The sequence below is a fragment of the Athene noctua genome, chromosome 1, assembly GCF_965140245.1.
Source record: "Athene noctua chromosome 1, bAthNoc1.hap1.1, whole genome shotgun sequence".
Lineage (NCBI taxonomy): Eukaryota > Metazoa > Chordata > Aves > Strigiformes > Strigidae > Athene > Athene noctua.
In genome coordinates this window covers 109,526,985-109,549,731 of record NC_134037.1, presented here as the reverse complement: position 1 = coordinate 109,549,731, position 22,747 = coordinate 109,526,985, and the positions used below count along the sequence as shown (strand labels likewise).

The 22,747-nt window shown below is 41.5% G+C and overlaps 2 protein-coding genes across 6 annotated transcripts in view; both read left to right on the top strand.

The window, feature by feature from the left end:
* Nucleotides 1-7,392, top strand: part of PARP1 (poly(ADP-ribose) polymerase 1) — a 34,805-nt gene extending 27,413 nt beyond the window's left edge. Inside the window, exons 15-23 of one of the 2 annotated variants that reach the window (XM_074897319.1) lie at nucleotides 156-239; nucleotides 1,054-1,176; nucleotides 1,582-1,710; nucleotides 2,063-2,161; nucleotides 2,708-2,860; nucleotides 3,132-3,259; nucleotides 3,638-3,699; nucleotides 4,787-4,901; nucleotides 6,419-7,392. In XM_074897319.1, the coding sequence (XP_074753420.1) occupies nucleotides 156-239; nucleotides 1,054-1,176; nucleotides 1,582-1,710; nucleotides 2,063-2,161; nucleotides 2,708-2,860; nucleotides 3,132-3,259; nucleotides 3,638-3,699; nucleotides 4,787-4,901; nucleotides 6,419-6,500 (975 nt within the window). In that variant the 3' untranslated portion in view covers nucleotides 6,501-7,392. The remainder of the gene's footprint in view (nucleotides 1-155; nucleotides 240-1,053; nucleotides 1,177-1,581; nucleotides 1,711-2,062; nucleotides 2,162-2,707; nucleotides 2,861-3,131; nucleotides 3,260-3,637; nucleotides 3,700-4,786; nucleotides 4,902-6,418) is intronic. The other variant, XM_074897318.1, reaches the window with a different exon arrangement.
* Nucleotides 7,393-12,718: 5,326 nt separating this feature from the next.
* LIN9 (lin-9 DREAM MuvB core complex component) overlaps nucleotides 12,719-22,747 on the top strand; it is a 38,942-nt gene continuing 28,913 nt past the window's right edge. For all 4 annotated transcript variants that reach the window (XM_074926431.1, XM_074926438.1, XM_074926422.1 and 1 more), the window contains exons 1-2: nucleotides 12,719-12,797; nucleotides 22,209-22,241. In XM_074926431.1, the coding sequence (XP_074782532.1) occupies nucleotides 12,719-12,797; nucleotides 22,209-22,241 (112 nt within the window). The remainder of the gene's footprint in view (nucleotides 12,798-22,208; nucleotides 22,242-22,747) is intronic.

The window sequence follows — 22,747 nt, the reverse complement described above, 5'->3', positions numbered from 1 at the left end:
TCTACAGAGATCAGTACCAAGTCTGAAATGCTTCCATTCTTTGTGTGGCCAGTCCTACCAGGATGGAGGGATTTGTTCCCTAGAAACCAGAGAGAGAATGTTGCAATGGTTTCAGTGTAATGAAATCCTGTTTTAATTGTTTAAATATTCATCAGATTGACCTGCAGAAGATGCCATTGGGAAAATTGAGCAAGCGACAGATCCAGAGCGCATACTCCATCCTTAACGAGGTTCAGCAGGTGAGCATGAAAGACATGTTAGCGCAAGAGGGGAATTCAGAAGTTTTTCTGGGCTTGGAGTGGGATGAATGCTGAGTTGTGTGTATAAAGATCTGTGTTCTCTCTCACTGGAGAAGAGGATGTGGCTTCCACAGGTAACTAGTAGTTAGTTCTCTTCACTGTTGTACCAGTTTGGGCAGTACTTGTATCTTCCATGCTTTTGTAGCACAAACTTAAGACTGAGCCAGATGGAAATGGCAGTCAAGCAAATGAAGTTGGTGTCTTGATCTAATAGTGAGCTGGTGTTTCCACCCCAGAGAAATCAGTTTGAGGATGAGAATAAAGGTTGACATGGGAAAGGGTCTGGCTTGATGACATTACTGTATTTACACATCATGATCTGAACCATTCCAAGAATCACTACATAGTACTGCCTGAACAGCTTGCAAAAGTGTTGACCACCATAACCCATTTTTTGTCATGGGCTCCCTGGCAAAGCATAGATAGTTTTGCTTCAGTTGTTAGAGTAGACCAGATCCTTGCCAAGGACATGCACCCCTTCCATATCCAGAAGCCTTTATTTTGCAATCCAGAAACACAATCCTCATTAGATTTTTATTGTATCCGAAATTCTGTGTATTTCTGTGCAGGTACTGTAATTTACTACATGCAGAAGAATTAAATGGAATCGCCCTTTTTAGTTCTATGAGACCTTCAGCATTAACACTACTTGTATAGCTGCTGCTGTGTATTAGTCCTCAGGTATCTTGTGTGTGTCTATTCCTATGCAGACTTAACCTTAGTAATTTTCTTTGGTGCTTGTTGTCTTGTTTAGGCAGTTTCTGACAGTGGTTCAGAATCACAGATCTTGGACCTGTCCAACCGCTTCTATACTCTGATTCCTCATGACTTTGGGATGAAGAAACCACCTGTCCTAAATAACTTGGAATACATTCAGGTATTGACTGGACACAGTATGTTGTTTGCAGGTGACAGGTCTGATATCAGACATCTAACACATAGAACTTGTGAGGTTTTAAGACTCATCCTTTCATGAGGTTAAGCTTGTTTTTCTTCAGAATATCTTCTTGTTTGTTTATGTGCATATATATGTGTATACATATACAAATATATGTGTTATATATTATGGTCTATGTATTTGTGCGTCTATATGTTTTAATATATTTAAGTGTGTGTGTGTATATATATGTATGTATCTTTTTTTAAAAAAGACTGAGGTATTGTGTTATTAGACGGTAGTGTGTGGCCAGTGATTCACATACACTTTTGTGATTGGGACTATTCTAGGGTTGTTCTGAACATGTCAAGGACACAAGTAAGATAATCTCTTCATATTCTTCAGGCTAAAGTGCAGATGTTGGACAACTTGCATGATATTGAGGTTGCTTACAGCCTTCTCAGAGGTGGAAATGAAGATGGAGATAAAGACCCAATTGACATCAATTATGAAAAACTTCGAACGGATATTAAGGTAAAGGAAATAAAAGGAATTGAGTGACTGAATACAAGCTGATATCCTGTTAGTTTGGAGTATAACAAGTCAGATGGACTCAGCCCTTGGCAACCTTCTCCAGCTGACTCTGCTTTGAGTAGAGGAATTGGAAGTCATCTCAATTTCCAGAGGTGCTTTCCCATCTCAGACATTCTGTGACTGAGTGCTGTCTTTATACCTGTACATGTTCTCTAGCTGGGAATAAATTTCCACCGAAATGATAAAGGAGGCTTAAACTGGGCAGTTGCAAGCATAGGGTAGATGGCATCATGTTATAAGAAACCTGCTAGTTTGTATGCTAAAGAGACTTTTCTTGTTTGCCTCTTTGCAGGTTGTTGACAAAGATTCAGAAGAAGCCAAGATTATTAAACAATATGTGAAAAATACTCATGCTGCTACTCACAACGCATATGATCTCAAAGTCGTGGATGTAAGCTGGGCAGTAATGGGATTCTAGTTTGTGAAGATGGACTCTTCTAAGTTGACTTGTTCACGGTTTCCTTTTATTTTTGAGTAGCTTATCTAGCTTCCATTGTTGAAGGGATGGTTTGATAGACCAATTGCTAATTAATAGAATAGCAAAAGTCTAGGCAGAGATGAGTCTAAGCTTACTGAGGTGTCCTTGGACTGTGTTTTTATTTTAATTTAATTGACCTCAAAAAGGAGGTGGAGGAGTAACCATCTTCTAAAATTGAGCCTTAGTTCGTTGAATGATTTTCTAGAAAGCTGTGGTTTCATGAAAATACAGAAGGGAAGGTGGAGAAGTAATCAATAACAAACACTGTGTGATCAGTGCTACCTTTCTTTTGCTAGCATGACATAGCAAGCTGCAAATACTAAAAACCATCTAGATGAATTTTCGTAGCAGATTAGTGTATATTCCAGACTGGGTGATTTTTTTTCATTTTCATCTGATTGAAGGTAACGATTTATTTCCTTGGTTGTTCTTTTTCTCCTATCTCTCTTTGAATTGAAGATCTTCAGGATTGAGCGTGAAGGAGAGAGTCAGCGTTACAAGCCATTTAAGCAGCTTCATAATCGCCAGCTGCTGTGGCACGGTTCCCGCACCACCAACTTTGCTGGTATCCTCTCTCAGGGTCTCCGGATCGCTCCCCCTGAAGCACCTGTGGTATGTTAAACAACTTCTCTGGCTGCCTGCATCCCTGTGCCCAGAGATGGCCATCATCAGAGACAACCTAAATAGGAGAATTTCTGTGTGGGGAGGGCCCAGTGTTCCCTCTCAGCATGCAGACAACGTTGTGTATCCGGAGTGGGTTACTGACTGGTGTCCACAAGAGCATGAGTTGCAGCTTTGCTCTCCTGGGAGCCCAGCCAGGTGGATTGAATGCTGCCTTTGTGTTATTGTCCCTTTTTTTTTTTTTTTTTCCCCTTGCTTGCAGACTGGCTACATGTTTGGGAAGGGCATCTATTTTGCAGACATGGTATCCAAGAGTGCCAACTACTGTCACACATCTCAAGCTGATCCCATAGGCTTAATACTACTGGGAGAAGTTGCCCTTGGAAATATGTAAGTAACTGATGAAGAGTATTTGCTGAACATGCTTAACATATTGTGGTAGAAAGTGATGCTAAAATTGAAAGCCTTCTTTTCAGTGTGAAGAATGAGTACATGGTATTTCTTAAGAAACAAGTTTTCTTTTTTCTTAAAATGAGAGCTATTGGGGGGGGAATACCTGTGTTGCGGGTCTAGAATGTTGTACTAAATGCCAATATCATTAACATTGGTAAATGAGACAAAGAAGGAAGGCTGTTTGGTTCCAGAAGGCTAGAGTCTAAATTAACTCTATATATTAACTCACCATAAGCTGAAGCCTGAAAAAAAAATTGCTTTTCACTAAGATAATTTAAGACAAATGTCAAATTGTGTGTTTTTTATGCTGTCCAGGTATGAGCTAAAGAATGCTTCTCACATAACAAAATTGCCGAAGGGAAAACACAGTGTGAAAGGTAAGCGTTAGTAGTTGTCATTAGTAATGTGTTATTGATGGCAAACTCACATTGTGGCTCTGCTTAGCAAAGAGAACTATAGTAATTTCATAGCTGTACTTCCTTTAAGAGTTTGCATAATGTTGCCCTGTAGTTGTATCTGCACGTGTGTATGTGGTGTTTTGAGAGTTAGAACACTTGAAATGTGGAGACTGAAGTTAACGTGTTCACTGAAGCTCAGGAGGAAACTTTTATTTGATATTACACAAGAGAAAATGTAAGGTGTGTTGTTCAACTTCTTACTTGCTTTCATCATAGCGATACTATGTATTTTAGAAGAAAGATGAGAGGTTTGATAGATCAGAAGAGTAATTGTTTAGCTTTCAAAGTGCCTTAGAAGCTTGGAGAGAAGGGAAAAGCTAAGAATAAAGGTTCAGATGGAGCAGCTGTTCTCATTACACTTCTATCTGGAAAAAGTATCAGTATATTGCACTGAAAAAGAAGATGAGAGAAAAGACTTAGTGCTCTAATTCAAGCAAAAGAAATGGTAATCATCTTCTGTAACGAGATGGGAGAGTGGAGAACAGTAACATTCAGTAATGAGTGGCTTTTCTTAAACTATTCATTTTGAGAGGCTTAAAAATCAGTTGCCTAAAATAGAATAAAATGTGATTTAGCATCTTTTTCAATACATACTACTCTATTATGGATGTCAAATCCCATTTTATTGAAGAGTTCAAAGATGATAAGAATTGGTTTGTTATACTTCTCTGAAAATGCTGCAATGTGCATGTTTTCCTTAATGGACCTAGGATGTGAGAGCCGTAAGTCTGGTCTGTTTTAGCTTTGATCATACAGATTAGACAATTAACAGCCACAAGTCTCAAATTCTCACTCTTAGGGTAACAGAGTACAGCTACCATTAAGTATGGGCATGTTGAATTGAATATACAGACTGTATTCTTTGTGTTCTTTTTAAGCTACTTTTGCACTTGGTCAGCATTTTAAAATATATGTGAAGTAATATTTGGCTGGCTGAGTCATTTTATTTATATGCAAGTCTGTGTTTGCCTTCTAGATTTGTAACAAATGTCTTTTCCCTTCCTAGGCTTGGGCAAAACTGCACCTGATCCCACAGCCACTACCACCCTTGGTGGTGTAGAGGTTCCCTTAGGGAATGGGATCTCAACAGGAATTAATGATACTTGTCTTCTGTATAATGAGTATCCTTTGCTGTTATGTTGGCTGTATGCTGTGTTTGAGTGTTGCTGAGTTTAGGACCTTGCTAACGTTGGTCAGGAGTTTTGGCACACTGTTTTGTTTCTTTTAGATTTGCTTTGGAGTACTCACAGACAACTTAGAGTCTCTTGTCCAAGGGAGATGATTTCATAGTTGTCACATTTAGAATGTCATTCTGAAAAAAAAAAAAAGGAAACAATGCATGTAGCAAATAGCTGTTGCCCTGACAGGACTCAATACCTGAAGGCATTGGAGTGCCCAGGCAACACTGCTCAGTGGTGCCTTGCCCAGAGACGTGTCAGGACAAAGAGAGGGGAATGCAGCCTGTGGGTTCACATCACTCCGGTCGTGTTTCTTCCTCATGGTGCTGTGGCTGGCCAGATTGGCCAGGAGGAGGTGGGGGAGCCAGCTCTGTGGCTTGGTGGACTCTCTCATCACAGAGAAGTGTTGTGTTCCCTAGGCCTTTTGCAAGTATTGAGGTAAACCTCAGATGCCCATCAGACATGTAGCCATTAAGCCTCTTTCTAGGCAGAAGTGCCCCCAAATGAACGTGTGCTCAACATTCACCAAGAGGTCATAAGAATAAGTGATATCTAAGGTCCCAGATCAATCTCTTCACTGCCAGTGAAGCAAGTAACCCATTAATACAAGTTCTGGGTTGTGTAGAAACTGTCTTCTCTCTTGGTAAGCTGTTGCTCTTACAAGCAGTCTTGGCAACAGAACTCATGGCAATACTGGTTTTATCTTGAGTTTTCTTAAATACAGCATCTGTCTTGGTCAGATGATAAACAGTAATAGGGTTAATAATAGCTGATTGAGGTAATAACGATGTGCGTTCCTTTTGTTTTACACTGTTTAATGGAGATGCTTTTCATCTAAAATTTGGGTTAGAGGTAAGTTTGGGCCTAAAGCATTGAGTAACAAATAGGCGAGCTGGGAATGTCTTTTGAAAAAATAAAATGATGCCGTGTGGTCAAGCACTGTCAACCATTGTAGAACTCTTCTCTGTGATTCCAACTTGGGGGTTTTTTTAGTGGGAAATTAAGAGGGCATTAATGACTTTGTGGTGAAAGGTAGCAATAGAGCTGCAATTACAATTGTAGATACCAAGTCTGTAACTACAGATGTCATCTAGCCTACATCACTGTTTATATAGCAAGAGTGATGACGTGTGTATGGCTCTGGCTGACAAAAACTAATATTCAAGAGCTGCAGCCTTGTATCTAAGTCAGTTCACCTGCCTGTCACTCAGGATTCCTCCTGCACCATCGTTAATTCTTCATATGACTGTTAGTTGCTTGTTTCAAACTGTTGTGCAAAACATTTTCAGATTCAAAGAAAAGTCAAATTTAAAGATTTGTGGTTTGAGCTGTTAGAACTGTTTAATCACACAGATGTCTGTGTGGTAACTTAAGTTCAAAGGTGAAGTTTGACTGTGTTTTGAGGTTTTTCTGTGGTACTGTTACCAACAACTATAATTATTCCTTAACATTCTTCCCAGATATATTGTGTATGATGTTGCTCAGGTAAATCTGAAGTACCTGCTGAAACTGAAATTCAACTATAAGACATCACTCTGGTGAACAGTATTTAGGAGCCCTGTTAGAGTTATACTGTAGTTACACTATAGCGTTGACTTCTGACATGCTTATGCATTGAGTTCTCTTACCAAGATATCAAGAGCTAAACTGCAGAAGAGGTTACTAAATCCTATTTAGTACGACACTTAGTGGAAGTTTTATATAAAAATGTGTGGTAACACATGGACCTCAATTCTGATCATTACAAGTACCTGGTTTTGTTTTATACCACTTCTAATTTCAAGGCTTTCAAGTATTTCTTTTAATTGACCAAACTGACAAAAAAAAAAAAATCAAGCTTGTGTTTTAAGCCAAACAGAACTGGGCAGTAGCAGGAGAAGGAACTTGAGGATGTTTGTGATATTTGCTCTGTTAAGCTTCCCCTTGTTTAAGATACCCTTTTTCAGTTTTCATTTGAATAAATGATAAATGTGCATTTATTTTGAGGTAAAAAATAAAAGCTAATTTCATACTAACAGCTTTATGTTTCAAAACTTCCAAATTGTTTTGGTTTTGAGTCATGATTTAAATGTATTTGGTAGAATGTTCTTAAACATGGTATCTCTCTGATGATCAAATGCCAAATAGTGAAATCTGTAGTCACGTTTCAGGAAGTCATGGGGAAATGAAAATTTGGACTTTCCACTGAGACTTCATCTGTCAACAGTTGGTGTGGTAAACATGGAAAATGAACTTGTGGCTGTTTGAATTTAGTATTAGCCCCAATAAACCTCCTTTAAATATCTACCTTCAACGTGATGTAAGTTGGTTGTTGTAGACTGAAGTCCTAACAAAGCCGTAAGTTGACTTTGGGCTCAAGCTTCACTCATCATGACCTGGAATGAGATCTGTTCCCACTCTGTGGGTAGTCTTTGAATTCCCTGTCTTGAAACATCAATATAAACTAATAATTTCCATGTTTGGTGATGTTTTTTACTTCTTCCTTTTAGCAAGTCATTAAGCAATATGGAAATACTTGACTATATAGCAACACCAGTTCTCTTCAGAAATTACTGAGCTATTAGAGCAAGTTGGCTAATCTGCATAGTCAGCTCTGCATGGGAACCGTGTTCACCATCTCCTCTGCTATGACAGTTCCCTTCCCAAGAAGGGACAGTTCAAGCTCATTCTGACAATTGCAGCTTTAGTCTTTGACCTGCACAGAGAAAAAAAGATCCATTTCCTAAAACGTTGTGGTGTTCCAGTGCCTTTTGGAAGAGGAGCTCCAAGACAAAATTGCTTATGGTGCAGTTGCTTCCAGGACCTGTGAGGAGGGGAGGATGAGGAGTGCTAGATGGGAAACAGCAGATGCTGTTGGGGAGAGAAGGAAATGTCAAGGCACAAATCATATGTCTTGAGGACAGTTGAAAACAAGAGAATCAATTGAGGCTGATGCTCATGGAAGTGAAGAGAGTGTTCCTTGTCTTCTGGTTCTTCAGTAGCTTAACCAGTGGCTAGTCATTGTTTCACTTCCAACAGAAACGTTTGGTCAGCCACTTACGTATAATTTTGCCAGTCTCTGAAAGAGAACATGAGAAATAGTTCAGTTTGGTTGAGGGTTTTTTTTATTTTCTAAAAAAAAAATCTTACCATTCAGTTTGGGACCAAGAATTAAAGTCAATGCTTTTGATGTTCCTTCTGTCACCTGTACCAGAGGTAGTTCCCTTTTGCTGTAAGACCTCTTGTCCTGCTGTAAGCGCTGTGTAGCGCAAGGAGTGTTTTACGATGTGTCTAGTGCTCAGTTATAATTGCAACACAAGGTACATCCCATGCTATCTCTGACATCACAAATACAGCAGTAAAAGATAGTGGGTACAGGGGCTTCTGAAGAGACAACAGGTGCCCTTTGGGGACCATAGGAGAGCCCTGGTGTGACTGTCCTGCAGTGGAATTGAATGTTAATTCAGGGTGCTGCTTCTGGTGCCAGCTTGTCGGATTGCAAAGCAGCCCTGTTTCTGAAAGCAAGTGGTGTTGCTGCTGTGACCCAGTGTACAGACAGCCTTTCCCTGGGGCCAGGCTGAGAAGACCTGCACGGTGACAACCACTGAAGGCATTGCTTTTGGAGTATGTGCACGAAGCAGAGCTGGATGAACAAGTAGTCCTATTTCTGTCAAAGCTACTTGAAAGGAACGAGTTGTCAAGACATTAGGTCCCCTGACATCCTATGCTTTTTTCAGAAGAGGGATGTTGAGGAATCACTTGTGATCTAAATGTTAAACTACAAAAAGCAGCAATTTATAAATATTTAACCATTTTATCTTTATTCAGTGTGGCTGGAGGCTCTGTTGTACAATGGTTCACAAATGTTAAGATAGTCTATGCAGTTTATATGAATTGGGTAAACTGAAGGAAGCAAGCCTAGGCTTACTGATTGGCAGTCAGTGTAAATTGTTTGTGATTTGCCCGAGTTCAGCAAGAAGGAGGTGGCTAAGAAAAAAAAAAAAAAACAGCACAGATCACCCAACCTGGTACTTTAGGCATAAACCAATCTAAATCAGTTGGTACAGCTTTTAATGAAATCCCCCCCTGCTTCTGTTTCTAATCGGAGGAAAGGAAGATTTAAAGAAAAAAAAAAATTTATGTATGAAAAAGACCTCTCAGCACATCAAACTTTCTCAATACCATAGAGTTGTACACATGTTCTTAAATGAGTCACGCAGTCTTTGTAGCTACTGAGGTCTTTGCTTCAGCTTTCTTTCTGGAAAGCTGTTCTGGACCTCCCTCTATGAGTTCTGGGGACATAATTTTCTGCTGAAGTGTTTTCGTGGTCAATTTATATCCCACTTAGTATTTTGCTTGAATTGCTTTTATATATGTGGTGAGGCCTCTAACTTAGTCCATCATACTCTCACTCCTTCTGTTATGCCCATGAAAAAAGTTTCCATTGTTGTGGAGTACATGCATATGACCAAGAGCTTGTGTGTCCTTTTACTTTCAAATAAATGCCAGGCTATTTCCCCAGATATTATTGTTTTAGAGATGCAGTGGCGCCGATGAGAAGATAGGCAGATCCCAGACAAGGTGATTTGCTGGTTTTCATTCATTCCAGTTTGAAGGCCCCTCGGTGGGCATTGCTGGTTGCTTTTACAGAGATACACAAGTATGGTCTGAAGGCAAGAAGGAGGAATGGCTTACTAACAGCTGAAAGGGGAAATTACTGCTTCCCCCACCCCCTTGTTACAAATTTTAATTTCATAACTGATTAATGCAGCAGGACTCAGACTTCAGAGGAACGTGCTTCAGTGACTGAAGAGCACACTCTTCTGCCAGCTGTCTGTGCTTTTTTTCCTACTACCAGGGCCTGCCTAGAGGAGGTAAGAAAATGACACCCTAGCCATCTCCTGTCCCCAGGACATGGCACTACCTACACCGTGCTGACAAGACTCTGAATGCGTTGATTAGTAGGTAGTGTAACCCATGTCTTAATGTCATCTGCAGTAATTAAGAAGGAATGGGAGCGCGGAAGTGCTTTCTGCGGCATTTCGGCGCACACCAGTAAGAGCAGTTGCCTGACGTGACCCTCTGGGAAAGCGAATGGCATGAGTGAAGCCAGTTTAAAGGTTTCCCTCCATCTGTGCAGGCAGGTGAGTCAGCAGTAGCTGATGGCAGGTTGTTAGGAATGAGCGCAGATGTGTTCTTGGTCACTGTGTCTGTCTTATAAAATAGTAGTGTTGCTTCCACATCACCCAAGTGCAAACTGCAAATTTGCCAGAATGGTAAAAGAACACACTGAAAACATTGTGTATTTATCCACATACTGTCTAGTAGCACTGTCTATGGCTTTGTCAAACAGCGCTGCATTTCTGTGACTTGGAAACAGCATGCACAGGAGAGATGAAAAACCAGAATATTAGAGATAACTGCAGCATTCATAAAAGGCCAATATGTAAAAGGTCCTTTATAGCAGGAATCCTTATGATAGTGTTGATTGTTAACCTTTCAGCACAGTGAATGGTAATAGCTTCTGCTAAACATTTTCCAAATGCAGCTGTTGGAATGAAATGAAGGAATATCCAGCATCATGCTGTTGGGAGATGAATTCTACCTTCTGACCTGGTAATTTTTAAGATGATAGACAGGAGGTGTTGGGGGTGGGGGGAAATCTCTCTTAGCTTTTTCACCTGTTTTCTATCACAATGCACAAAGAAGCCCTGAAAGGCATTGGATTTTTTGGTTTATTTTTTCCTCTTTCATTTTCCTTCTAGAAATTCAGGCTCTAAGGACTGTTGCAAAATGTGATTGTGTTGTAGAAAACTTTTCTTCCCTTTCCTGAAAATCCCTTGTCTCGTTGAAAGCTGTGTCATCAGGGTGGTGCTGGGCAACGGCTGCTTTCAGCACAGTGGGACCTGATGACAAGGTTTACAAAGCACAGCAGTAAAAATCTCATTGATGATCAGTGTCTTCTGTCAGCTGTGGAAGTCTCAGTGTCACCACTCTTAGTCAAGCATTAACATATAACCCTTGGAACCAAGGGGAGCCAAGCTGAAATGCAGAAAAAGTGTTAGTGTCACTAAGATATTGTTTACCTGAGTCTGGATGGTCTGGTCCACATCACAGCACTTAATGTTGTGTAGTTTTTGCCTTTGAAATAGCACATTACTATTTTGTTGCTTTTTGTTCTAAGGGTTTTTTTAGTGTTATGCCTATGCTGCTTTGCATCTCTCTACTGTAGTTGCTTTGGCTTGTGCTGTGCAGTATGGAAAGCTCTCACTGAAATGTTTTGGGCCCTTTGGGGACTAAGGGGAAGGAAGGCTGTTTTAACACCACTTCAAAATGACCTGGAAAAGGGGGTGGAAATGCATGCTGGGCTTTGTCTTTTCTTTTTATTTTTTTTCTGTTTTGTTTTGTTTTAAACTCTGCTACAGTGTACATAGAAAGCCCCAGGGAATTTCTAAAGGATTTTGCTAGTTTGTTTCTTCTTTTAGAAACTCACTTTTTTCCTCTTAAGCACAAGGGCGGCATCGATTTCTTTTTTTTTTTTTTTTTTTTCAATTTTTAAAAAATTGTTTAGTAATATAACCTATATCTTCTCAATGTGCTGGAGTGCCTAGTCATCTGAGTTCATCAGAAAATTAAGAACACAAATTAACTCTTCTGTGTCTCGTGATACAAATTTTCTGTGTTTTACAGAATCCTTAGTTTCACCTAGATGCTTTTACAGAGATGCAGACAAACAGGCATAGCATCCATTTTGCATCACACCAAGGTGTTGTTGGCAATATGTTTAAGATGGGACACTGACTTAGCCTTCACTAAGATAAGCTGTTCATTTATTTTGAATTTCAGTTTGCATTTTCATATATTTAAAAAAAAAACATAATTTTGTTTGGTGTAAGTAGCAGTAGGTACTGTTGTCAAAGCCCAACACGGGTAGAGTCTGACCCCTAAGCATCTAAGGTGCTTGTGCTTTAGTGTTATCTCCACGCTTAGATTTCTTGATGCAGAAGCTTTAAAATTCACTGTGGTGCAGAGACCTCAGGGGACTACACAAGGAAACCATCTCCACTGCTTGCAGAAAGCTTTCAGCTGTCATAGTTGGGAACTGCATCAGAGAGCAGGCCCAGGCAAGGAGTTTGTTAGGCAACAACCCTCTGCTGTCAGTGGTTTGTTGGCTCTGGCCCTGGGTGAGAACAAGTGAGACCTTGACCTTCAGGAGCGTGCCGCACACCACGACTGCAGGGCCAGGGCTGGTCATGCTGGGTTTTTTATTCTTACCGCTTACTCCTCCTGCAGCCTCACCTTTGCACTCATTTTGGTTAGGCTGGGGACAGCTAACCGTGAAAAGCAGAGACAAGGAAAATGAGTACAGTTTAGCGAGATGCTGCTTAATGAAGGAAGAGGGATAGACAGGGCTTGTTCAAAGACACCAAGTTAGCATGGCTCTGCGGGGTGGCCCTTTGGACCCAGGCACCAGCCGCCCCTTCCCCTCCCTCATCCCGCCGGGACCAGGAGGCCCGCGCGGGGCGTGTACGGTTTGTGTCCCGGGCACTGTCCCCGTCTCCTTCGCAGGGGAGCGAGCCGGGGCACGGCCCCTCCTCTCCCCGGGCGGCCCGCCGGCCCTTCCTTCCCCGCGCCCCTTCCCGTCCCCGCCGCCGGCGGCGGCTCCTCGGGGCGGCGAACGCCCGCCGCTCCCCCCGCCCTCCCGCGCACGCGCCCCGCCCGCGAGCGCCGTCCCCGCGCGGCAGCGCCGCCTCGCGCAAGGCCCCGTCTCCTCCCCCAGAATGCACCGCGCCAGGCAGCCTTTGAAAAAGCGGCGCGGCTCGTTCAAGATGGCGGAGCTCGATCAGCTGCCTGACGAGAGTGAGTAGCGACCCGTGCCCCTGCCGCCGCCGCCCTCCCGGCACCGTCGCCCCCCCGCCCCAGCCTCTCCCCCCCTCCTCCGCCGGCGGGACACCCGCGCCGCGCCCCGCCGCCGGCCCGCCTCCCTCCCTCTCGTCGTGGGCGCTGTGCGGGGCCGGAACCCGAGCCTCCTCCCTGGCAACCGGGCCGGCCCGGCCCCCCCCACCCCCCGGCCGCCGCCGCCCCTCGCGGGCGAGGCTCCGGCCCAGCTGGTGGCGCGGGGAGGGCAACGGGCGAGGAGCTCCCTCCCGAGGCTGCGACCCCCGTTGCCCTCGGGGGTGCCGGGGCTGGGCCCCCCCGCCCCGCCCGGGCGAGGCGGCGGGGCTGGCCGGGCGTCACCTGCCGGGCGGGCGGGCTGCGGGGCGGGGGCGCGGGCACCGGGAGCCGGGCGGGGAGCGGAGGGCGTGAGTGTGCGGGGCGCACCTGACAGCCTGCCCTGCCGGGGGGGCGAGGGCAGTGCGGGGGAAGGAGCGTCCTGCCCCGGGGAAGGGGTGACTAGCCCAGTGCTCCTGTCCCTGCTGTCGCCCTGGGGGGGAAGGAGGACTTGTGTTTTCATAGCGTGCGCTGTGTACAGCGGGAGCACCGCTGAGGGTCTTGGGGGGTTAGGGCATGCACATTGCATCTAGGGGGCACTGATAAATGCAGAGGGAAGAGCTCAGACCCTGTATTGTGTGCCAGTAGATGAAAGCTAGTTGTATAGGAAGACAGTATGAAAATGCGTGCTTGTGTACATACAGACCTATACACCTACAAAGGGTTTGTGTGGATGTCATTTTCAGTGTACGAGAGGATTAGATAAAAACTTAGGTGTGGATGAGAAGGATACACGTGTTGCTGTATATAGGGATTCTCGCATAAGATACTTGAGTGTTATAGAAGAGGAAATGATTCAATGTAAAATGTGTCTACACGCCATCTTGATAGGTCTTCTTACAAACTGTAAATACATGCCAAGACAAAACTAAGGCATTTAGTAGTTTCAGTAAATGTGCATGCAATGGCATAGACTTACGTTTATGGTGATGCTGTTTTGTGCATCGCCATGCAAGTTCATGAACATACCAACTATTTCTATATCAGAAGATTCTCAAAAAGAGGTGACTTGGAGTTGAAATCTTGCTTCTGACTACTCTGTGCCAGTCTTTGTTACAACTCCAACAACTGTCAGGAGAAAAATTGGTTAATAGCCCTACGTGTCCAGTGTCATTATGTTAACTGAACAGATTTACAAAGGATCATCTTAAATTAAGGGTAGAACTGACACTCTCAATTCGGTACAGCTCATGTATGCAGTACTGCATTCAGGTCTGATTAACATAAGTCGTGGACCAAACGAGACAACTATAATTACTAATTATTAGTAGTTTATTGCTTATTGAATCAACTTTTCATCTTCACTGGAACGGGCGGTGTTTAAGTTACTGTTCCTCCTTTTGCCTTGCCCATCTTCCAGAGAAAACACCGTGTATTTCAAGAAGTTAACGTGAAGTATGAAAAATAAATTTTTTATCCCTGCCACCTTTATATTGCCTATAGTGGCATCAGGAAGATTTGACAGGTCTGTTGTTTCACCTGTAACACACCAGAGTAGAGTGTGGCACAGTTTCACTTAGGATTGGGTTATACTTCAGACTCTTGCCAGCAGTGTCTGTTATGGTATCCGCTTGGAAGGTGAAGCAGACACACAGTGCATGTATCTGTGAAGGCTTCTGCTGTGCTGACCTCATCCTGAAGCTTTGTTTTTACCTAAGTTTGGTGCAAGTAGGGGATGTTTTGGTTTTTCGTCAAATAGGGAGCTTCATGTTTTCTGTAGTGTTGGTGAACTGCTAGAAATGTGAAGGCTTTAAAGAGTATTTGCCTTGTGCTTCCATTCCTATTCTTTCCAATTTTGGTAAACTGGGTGTTTTCAAATCACACTATCTCTGCACATAGTTTTTCCATTTCCAGTCCTATGCTTAAAATGAAGATGTAAACTTAGTCCTGACTGACTTTAGACTGACTTCATGCAGCTTTCAGTTTGCAACTTAATTTGTAAGGGATAATACCAGTAAGCATTGCAAAAATGTTTTTGGAATCTTCCATAGCGATGTAAAAATAAGTTCCTAAAAATGTTAGAATAGTTCATAACTAACAGACTTTCAGGTTTATGTATCATACCTGAGAATTTTCTCCAGCGTAGCTTACATTAAAGTAGTAGACCGTAGCTGAGTTTTCACGTAAAAAGAATTGTAAGTAAACATGGCATACTCAGTGACAAGAAGACTGAAATTTTGCACTGTGGTAAGAACTATACAGTTTCACGTTCAACTCTGAAAACTGATTAAGTGGAATTTGTCCCGGAGTATTCAGATAGCACCTACTTGTCCTCCGGAGAGTTCTGTAACACAGCTGGGCAGCAAATATTCCTTAATCCAGGAGAGAGGTGCACATAGCTGTGTCTCATAATATGTGCTTATTTTATCTGCTAAAGTTACTATTGTTCTTTTCTAAAGCTGGCATTCTGTCCTTTTGAAACAGCTAAGAGAGTTCACACTGACAACGTAAAAAATGAAGAAGATGGCAGTGTGTAAGTTTATATGCGTTTTTCGTAGTTGAGGCCTTTTAGGGGAGAGGGGTATAGTAACCTTGGATGCAGCAAAGTGCTATGAACAAAGAACAATTCTGTGGCAAATACTCTAGTTGAAAAATTCCAGAATATTAAAAGTCCCAATTGCAGAATTACTTCCAATACTAATAATTGGATTTATATTTTGGAGACAAAATTTGTTTCTGCTGACTCTTGGGTTGATGCCTGATAAGTGACTAATTTTAGTCAATGCATTTTTTCGCCCCTCTTATCTCCTGGTAATTTTGCAGCAGAGGTAAATGGTGGGCAGTTCTACTGCTGCAAACCAGATGGCTACTTCTCCCTGTCTCAGAAGAGGAAAACAGTTGATTGTATTGGAGCATACATAATGCTGCCCTGTCTCTTGTTGCTAGTAATGGCAGTTTTATTTGTGGATTACTTGGTTATAAAGTACACGCAGTGAAGCTGGGATGAGACTTCGATAAAACAGACAACACGTGCAAATGTGGCTGGAAGACTGTCCTAGTCCTGGCAGGGGCAGAGCTCTGCAGGCAAGAGCGCAGGCAGAGCTGCGTCTTGGTGCTTTCTTTAGCACAAGCGAGTCTGAATGAGGAGGACACCTGGAATCATCTCTGTACACTCTCACAAGTGAGAGTGAGATGCCATTTTTGATAGAAGTGAAGGCATGCTTAGCTAACTCCATGATCATCAGCACGGGGCCACCACCAGGAGTAAACAAACCACTGAGCTACTGCGGAGTGCAGTGCTTCTGTGTTGTGTGTAGGCGAACACCAACAAGTGGCAGGTGAATCGGAGAAAGAAGCCAGGCTGTAGCAGGGAGTGTTAGCCTTTTACAGTGCAAATACCAAAACCAGTAGTATATTGCCAAATAGCATATATCAGTGGACGTCGCTGGTGCTGTTTCTAGGGGCTTGTGTTTTAGGACAGGCAAAAGGAGAGAAGGGGGACAGGGACCTTTCTGCATGGCCTTTTATCCTGTGGGTGGAGGCTGCAGCATAAGGGTGGCACTTAATTGCAGAAATCGTTGCCTTTACCCCCAGCACAGCCTTACGCTGTGGTTCACAGCCACCCTGCCCCTGTGTAGCCAGTAGCTCTGCTCTGGCACTTTCCTAGATAGCTGGAGGGGGGATGTGACACACCTCTTGCCACTTTTGTTTTATAGTCCCAAGGGGCCATGTGTCTAGCACCACAGTGCCCTGGTCTTTTGAGGCAAAAAATCAGCAGAACTATATGAGATCACAGCATCTGGGAGGGGGCTCAAGATTAGTTTTATGGCTGGTAAATAGTATCCACAACTAATAATTTTGGGATTGTTTGTGCTGCATACCTTTTGAAATTGTATGTTACCATGGTATCAGCATGTTGTCCATCACGAGAATGCAGAGTTTCAAAAAGAGGGCTTTGGTATTGTGGTTATTATCTGTAAAAGTCCTGTAAAAGGGTTCACATGGCTGAAAACCTGACTTCCATCCAGTAGTTAAATTAGGATTTGGAAATACACAAATGTCAGTTTATCAGTAGGCTCATAACATGGGGGGAATACTGATTCATGCTTGAAGCAAAAAATTATTGTTTATTTATTTGCCTTTTCAACCAGACCAAAGTTTTTGAGGAGATTAAAAGCTACCCAAAGCCACTTTTTGCTCTTATGTATGCTTTTTAACTTTCTAAGATTTCCTGAATAAGCTATCCTTTTAGTGGCCAATCAATTTGAGATTCCTCTGCTGAAACAGCTTGTGCTGTGCTGTGTAGATGGATGATTTCTTGGACGGTTAATGACTCAATCTATAATAAAGGCTTGTGTTTTCCCCTTCTTGTCCATGAGTTTCCTGTTGCACCATTTTTAGTGTCGGCGATGTAGTTTAATTATATAGGTTTTTCAGGTAGTCATGCAACCAATGTTAAAATAACCGCTCACCTCTGCGGAATTTAGACAAAATAGCATAATGATCTGGAGAGGAAGGGTTTTACATTATATAACTGCTTATCTGGATCCTAGAATTTTTTTGTATTGGTTTAGATATGCCCCTTTGTGCCCACACATTAGGAAAATCAGTAGCTATGGAACATCCCTGTGGTTACTTGTAGCCTTTATTTTGAAAATTGTAACCAGCTGTTAGGAATTCATTATAAAAGAAATCTGAAAACACTTTCACAAATGCAATGTGCTCATCTGTGTTCCTGTTGAAAATTTAAGATCGGGTGTTGAGAAGCTGTTTTTAAATTGCTTTTCTTCATGTTAGTCCTGAAAATATACATCAGGACATCCACAACTGCCCACACTGAATTGCAATTATACTCTACCTCTTTTGTTCAGTTATGGTATTTTCAGATGAGGGGAAGCAATAGATGCTTGTTTTTAAACTTAAACCCAAATTTAATTTTTGAAAAGGAAAAATTTTTGCACCTTTTTCCCGTGCCTCAAAGCCTACCTCCCCATCAGAAATACTTTTTGGAGGGAAAACTATCAGAGTTCCTTTTTGAGTCTGTTCATACTGCTTGCAGAGCGGTTAGAGGAGGTGTATTAGGTTCTCCTCGTGGTAATCTTCTGTACGTGCTTCCTGGCAGCCACGCCGGGAGAGTGGCGATTCAGGACTAGGGGAGCTGTCCGTCTGCCAGACCCCATGCCGGCAGCCACTGGAGCCGGTCGGGTTTCTAGCAAGCCTAGCATGGAAGCATCAGGGTCCTTATCGTGTTAGACTTGGTGGACTTGAGTTTATTTTAATGTTAATTTTTTTTTAAATTCGATTTTACATGGACTTCCTGAAAATCACTTCTTACATGTGTTATAAAATACATAAATACGTTTATTCCTGAGTCTGAGTTACTAATGAGCTTCCTGTTATTATACTATTACATGTCTGATAATCTAGCAGACAGGTTATTTTTACCGCACATCTGTGGTGCACATATTTTTTTAGGGCCAGAAAAGGCCATTATAATCATCTTGCATTCTTCATTAAGCATGCTAGGATACTTGTGTTTGGAATTTCTGTGCATCAGTTCCATGCCTCCTTTTTATATACAGTTTTCTCTTTAAAAATAGACGTAAATTTGGTTTGAAGATTTTGAATGATAGGGAGCTCGACATGCCACTTCTTAGTACAGTTACATAAAATCAGTTAAACTTTGCATTCATTGCTAACCTGAACTTATCCAATGTCATTTTCTGACAAAGAGATCTAAATATGCCTTTCCATGTAAAAAAAAGGCTGCAGAAATGTTTACTCTCTGAATTATCTTCCTTTGTAGATACTTGTGATCAGTGCAGATCTTGACCTTCTTTGGTAAGAACAAGATTGGAGTGTCTTGACTTTCTCGCAATAAGGCATGTTTTTAGATCTTCAAATCTTTCTTCTAGCTCCATTCTGAATCCTTTCCTAATTTTTCAAACTTAATCAAGTGTGAACACTGTGTTCAGGTAATTAATTTGCTAACAACATACACAAAGCAATACTCAATAGGATACAGAGACAAGACTAAGCCAGTCGTACCGTTTGCACTGGAATAGTATGCCAGTGTAGGATCCTGAAAGCAAGTCTTCTGACTCCTGAGCTGCTGCTGTGGTGAGCTGGCTGTGCTTCCTCCCTCAGTTGAGGTTTTTTTACTCTCAATATTAAGAAAGTCCACCTTCATGATCCTCTGAACCTGCAGGAAGTGGAAGTAATAATTTTGGTTGTAATACCCTAAATGACGCATAGGCCTTATTTCTTCCTTTCCACCCATTTGTTTTTAAGTGTTTGGTGTTTGTAGAAATGAAATCTGTGTCATTGTCATAATAGGTATTTACATTCAAGTATGTGTGCGTATTCTACTTTAGTCTCTATGTCTATAATTAAAATGCTGGTTAAAAAGATTGCCTATGATTACATATTTGTTATTCAGAACAGGAGTGTACAAAATTACCGGCATTTAATGTGAGACTGGGATATTATAAATCTAGTAATTATTTTAACTAAAATTTTGGATAGTTTTAATAAACCTAATCTATCCCAAATCACTTTTCAATATTTATAGTTTCTGTAATGCTTTTATCTGTATTAAATATTGGTTGTTTTTTATTGTAATATATTTTTGCTTAGAAGATCATCCTAGTTTCTGGTTTGGGGGCCCTGGTAGTATGTACAGTACTACCAAACTAAATGGAAAAAGTAGAGAGATGGACCGTATTCCTTGAAGTCTGGTGTTGTTGCAGGTAGCACCTAAAATTGATATAGAAGAACTTGACAAGAAAACCCGTGTATCATATTGTTGCCTTTAAGGTAAAATTAATCTTATGGACATCTCCACTGTCATTTTGATATTCTACATGTGTTCTAATGCTTTAAGCAACAGAAATGTTGGTGTTGATAATTGTCTGCAACTTGATAGATTAAAATAGTTTAGTTTAACTTTGAACTTTCCTAGATCAGGAATTTCTTACTTGGACACTTGTATTCCTAAATAAAGAAGCCCTTTTCTAGTTACATTACCTTAGTTGCAGGTTCAGTGAAAACAAATGAGCAGCCTTATTCTAGCATGCATGTGTTGAAGATTAAGTATCCCATGCGGAAAAGACCTTGGTGACTAATGCTGGTTTGGAGTGGTAATCTTATAAAGCTAGAAGGCAGTGCAGTAACGTTCTGCTGTCTATCACTTCTCTACCTGTTGTTTCTGATGCTAGTCATCTAATGCCCTGCTCTGCTGACCCATCATCAGTCTCACAGGTGAAGCATCCTAGTTTGATGGTTAGCAAAGGCTCTCAGGCCCTTCAGCATAGAGATTGACACCACCCCCATATAAAGCTTTGCTGCCTCTTGCCAAATTGTTTCATTTCCATTGTTGCCATACTCAGCCTTGATTGAATTGACTGAACTTGATACATATGAGCAAGATGGCGAGAAAAAGAGGAAAATGATCGGATGTTTAGTCTTACAGATGAAGTGCCTGAAATTGTTCAGAATAGCAATCCATTCTGAAAAGCCAGCATCTCCTGATGACCCCGCTTCTGCCTCTCCATCCCCAAAGACATGTACTTTCACCATGTTCTTAAACTGCCTGTACTTATTACTCCCTGCACACGTTTCCCACTAATCCTTATGTTAATTTGGGGGTGACACTAGTTCTTCACTGTTGTTACTGTTCCTGTTCAGGACAGCATTCTTGGTTGATAGCAGGGTACCCATGTATTTATGCAAGCACGGTGTACAGTATCTGATTATTAATATAGCTTTAATCCTGTGATACCTTTAATGTACAGCTTCGTTACAAGAGCTGAATTCACTATGAATCAAATCATCATAGAAGCATGTTCGTGTACCAGTTGCTGTTAGGTCTCCAACTCAACAAAGGTGATGTGTCAGAAAAGAAATGTGCAACAAAGGCAACAGTGTAGCCTGGGTTTGTCACCTTGTTTTTGATGTGTAATCCCATATGGGTTAGCTGTTTTAGATTTGAACAGCTTGGGAGATACAGGGGTGGAGGTCCTCTAAACCACCAGTGAGTCAAAACTAATTTCATATCTTAAACATTTTTAAATTTTTTTGAAAAAAATAGAAACTTTCTTTCCTTTTTTTTTTTAATTGGACGCTTTTTAACACGTGACATAATAAGATGGCAGCAAAATAATATGATGAAAAAATAAGGAATATAGGGGTTTTTTTTGCCATTGCTGAACCTGCATTCTCTTCAACAGTCCACCCCAAACCAAAGTGCTCTGTTCCCCTGGAAAGGGACAGTAATTAATTTTTTGGCTCTGTAATATTCCCTGGAATGTATCCTCTTAGAGGCAAGGTTCTCTGGGACTATGAAGTTAGCGGCGTTGGGACCTAGATACAGGGCAGCCACAAGACAAGGAATTTCCAGGAGTCAGCAGTATTCTTGGAACAGCAGTGCCAAAGAGAAGCTGAAGGAGGGAGCAGGGAAAGTGAGCGGGAGAAGAGGATGCAATGCAAGAAGGAGTGGTTGCAACACTGGAACATAACTCAAAAGATGAAGCTGATTTGAGAGAAAAGCATGAATCTGGAAGTATCATCATGCAGAAATATCTTTCCTCCCTGGTATTGTAGTTGCTTCAAACAGCTTGTTCTTAGAGACATTTGAACATTCCAGAGCATGAAGGCCATAGTCAGGCCCAGTTTTGTCCTTCCTGACCCAGAAGCACTGCAGAGGTCTGCAGATGCACTGGAAGGGGAGCACTGAAATGTTAATGGATGTGTTACACAATTTGAACAGTTCTAGCAAACTAAGGATTCTGTCTGCATTTAAAATATCTGAATCTGCTGCCTTTCTGAATAAGGAGCTTCCACCAGGGAGAAACTATCCATCTCCCTACTTGTGATCCAAGCTTAGAGAGCATAAACTACTGCTTTCGTGAAAATTTTTGGCATTGAAGAATATTGAATTGGTACAAAATTTTTTTTTTTAAGTGTTCATTACAGTTTCCTTGTCAGTTGTATAATATATTTGCAACTGCATCAGACAAGCAGCTGCATGGAAGTATGTAGTTTGGATATAAAGCTTGTTCAGAATTCGTTGTGTTAAAAGTGCTTGACATCTGAAGCTGTTTGGGAGATATGAAACTAAAGGAAATAACAAAATATGAATATGCTTTCAAGATTTATTGGGTAATAAACATACAGTGCTATACTTAGTGCCATGGAGGGTGCACTGGGTTCACTCATTCAGCTGTGAAAGTATTAAGTTCTACTTTCTGTCTAAGAATTAATTAAGAATGAGTAGATTCTGCATAGATTGTATGGTTTGAAATATCTTATGATTTATATGGACTTTTTGATATATTGCAGGTTCTTCAGCAAAAGCACTTGTGAGCTTGAAAGGTAAGAAATTAATGTGTTACTTACTTGCACCCAATCTGACTTTTGGGTATACTTAGTTTCTGACTTCAAAAAGTTCTGGAAAATAACACTGAAGAAGGATTTTTGTTGAAATATGTTTGAGTTTATTGTGGATATTTGTTAGTTCTATAGACTAATAATCCTTGGTGGTTGAAACTACATATGTTGTGGTGTATTTAGACACTGGTTTTCCTGGGTGAAATTCCTGAAATGCGTTTTTTCTTCCTAAACTGCCTAGATGTCAGGTTTGATGAGAAGATTGAGGTAATCTTTCCTCTCTTGAGGATGAGATAGGAGAAGGATTCTTAGCGAGACCTGTACATGTGAAAAAATTTACATTAGGAAGGAATTTCACAATCTCATTGTGTTTTCTGTCAGCAACTTTTGGGCTAAATCAAAAATCTGTTTCTTACATATTTTTCTTTGAAATTGTCTTCATCAACACTCATACAAATTTTGAATACTTGTAATCTGCCCAACAATAAAAG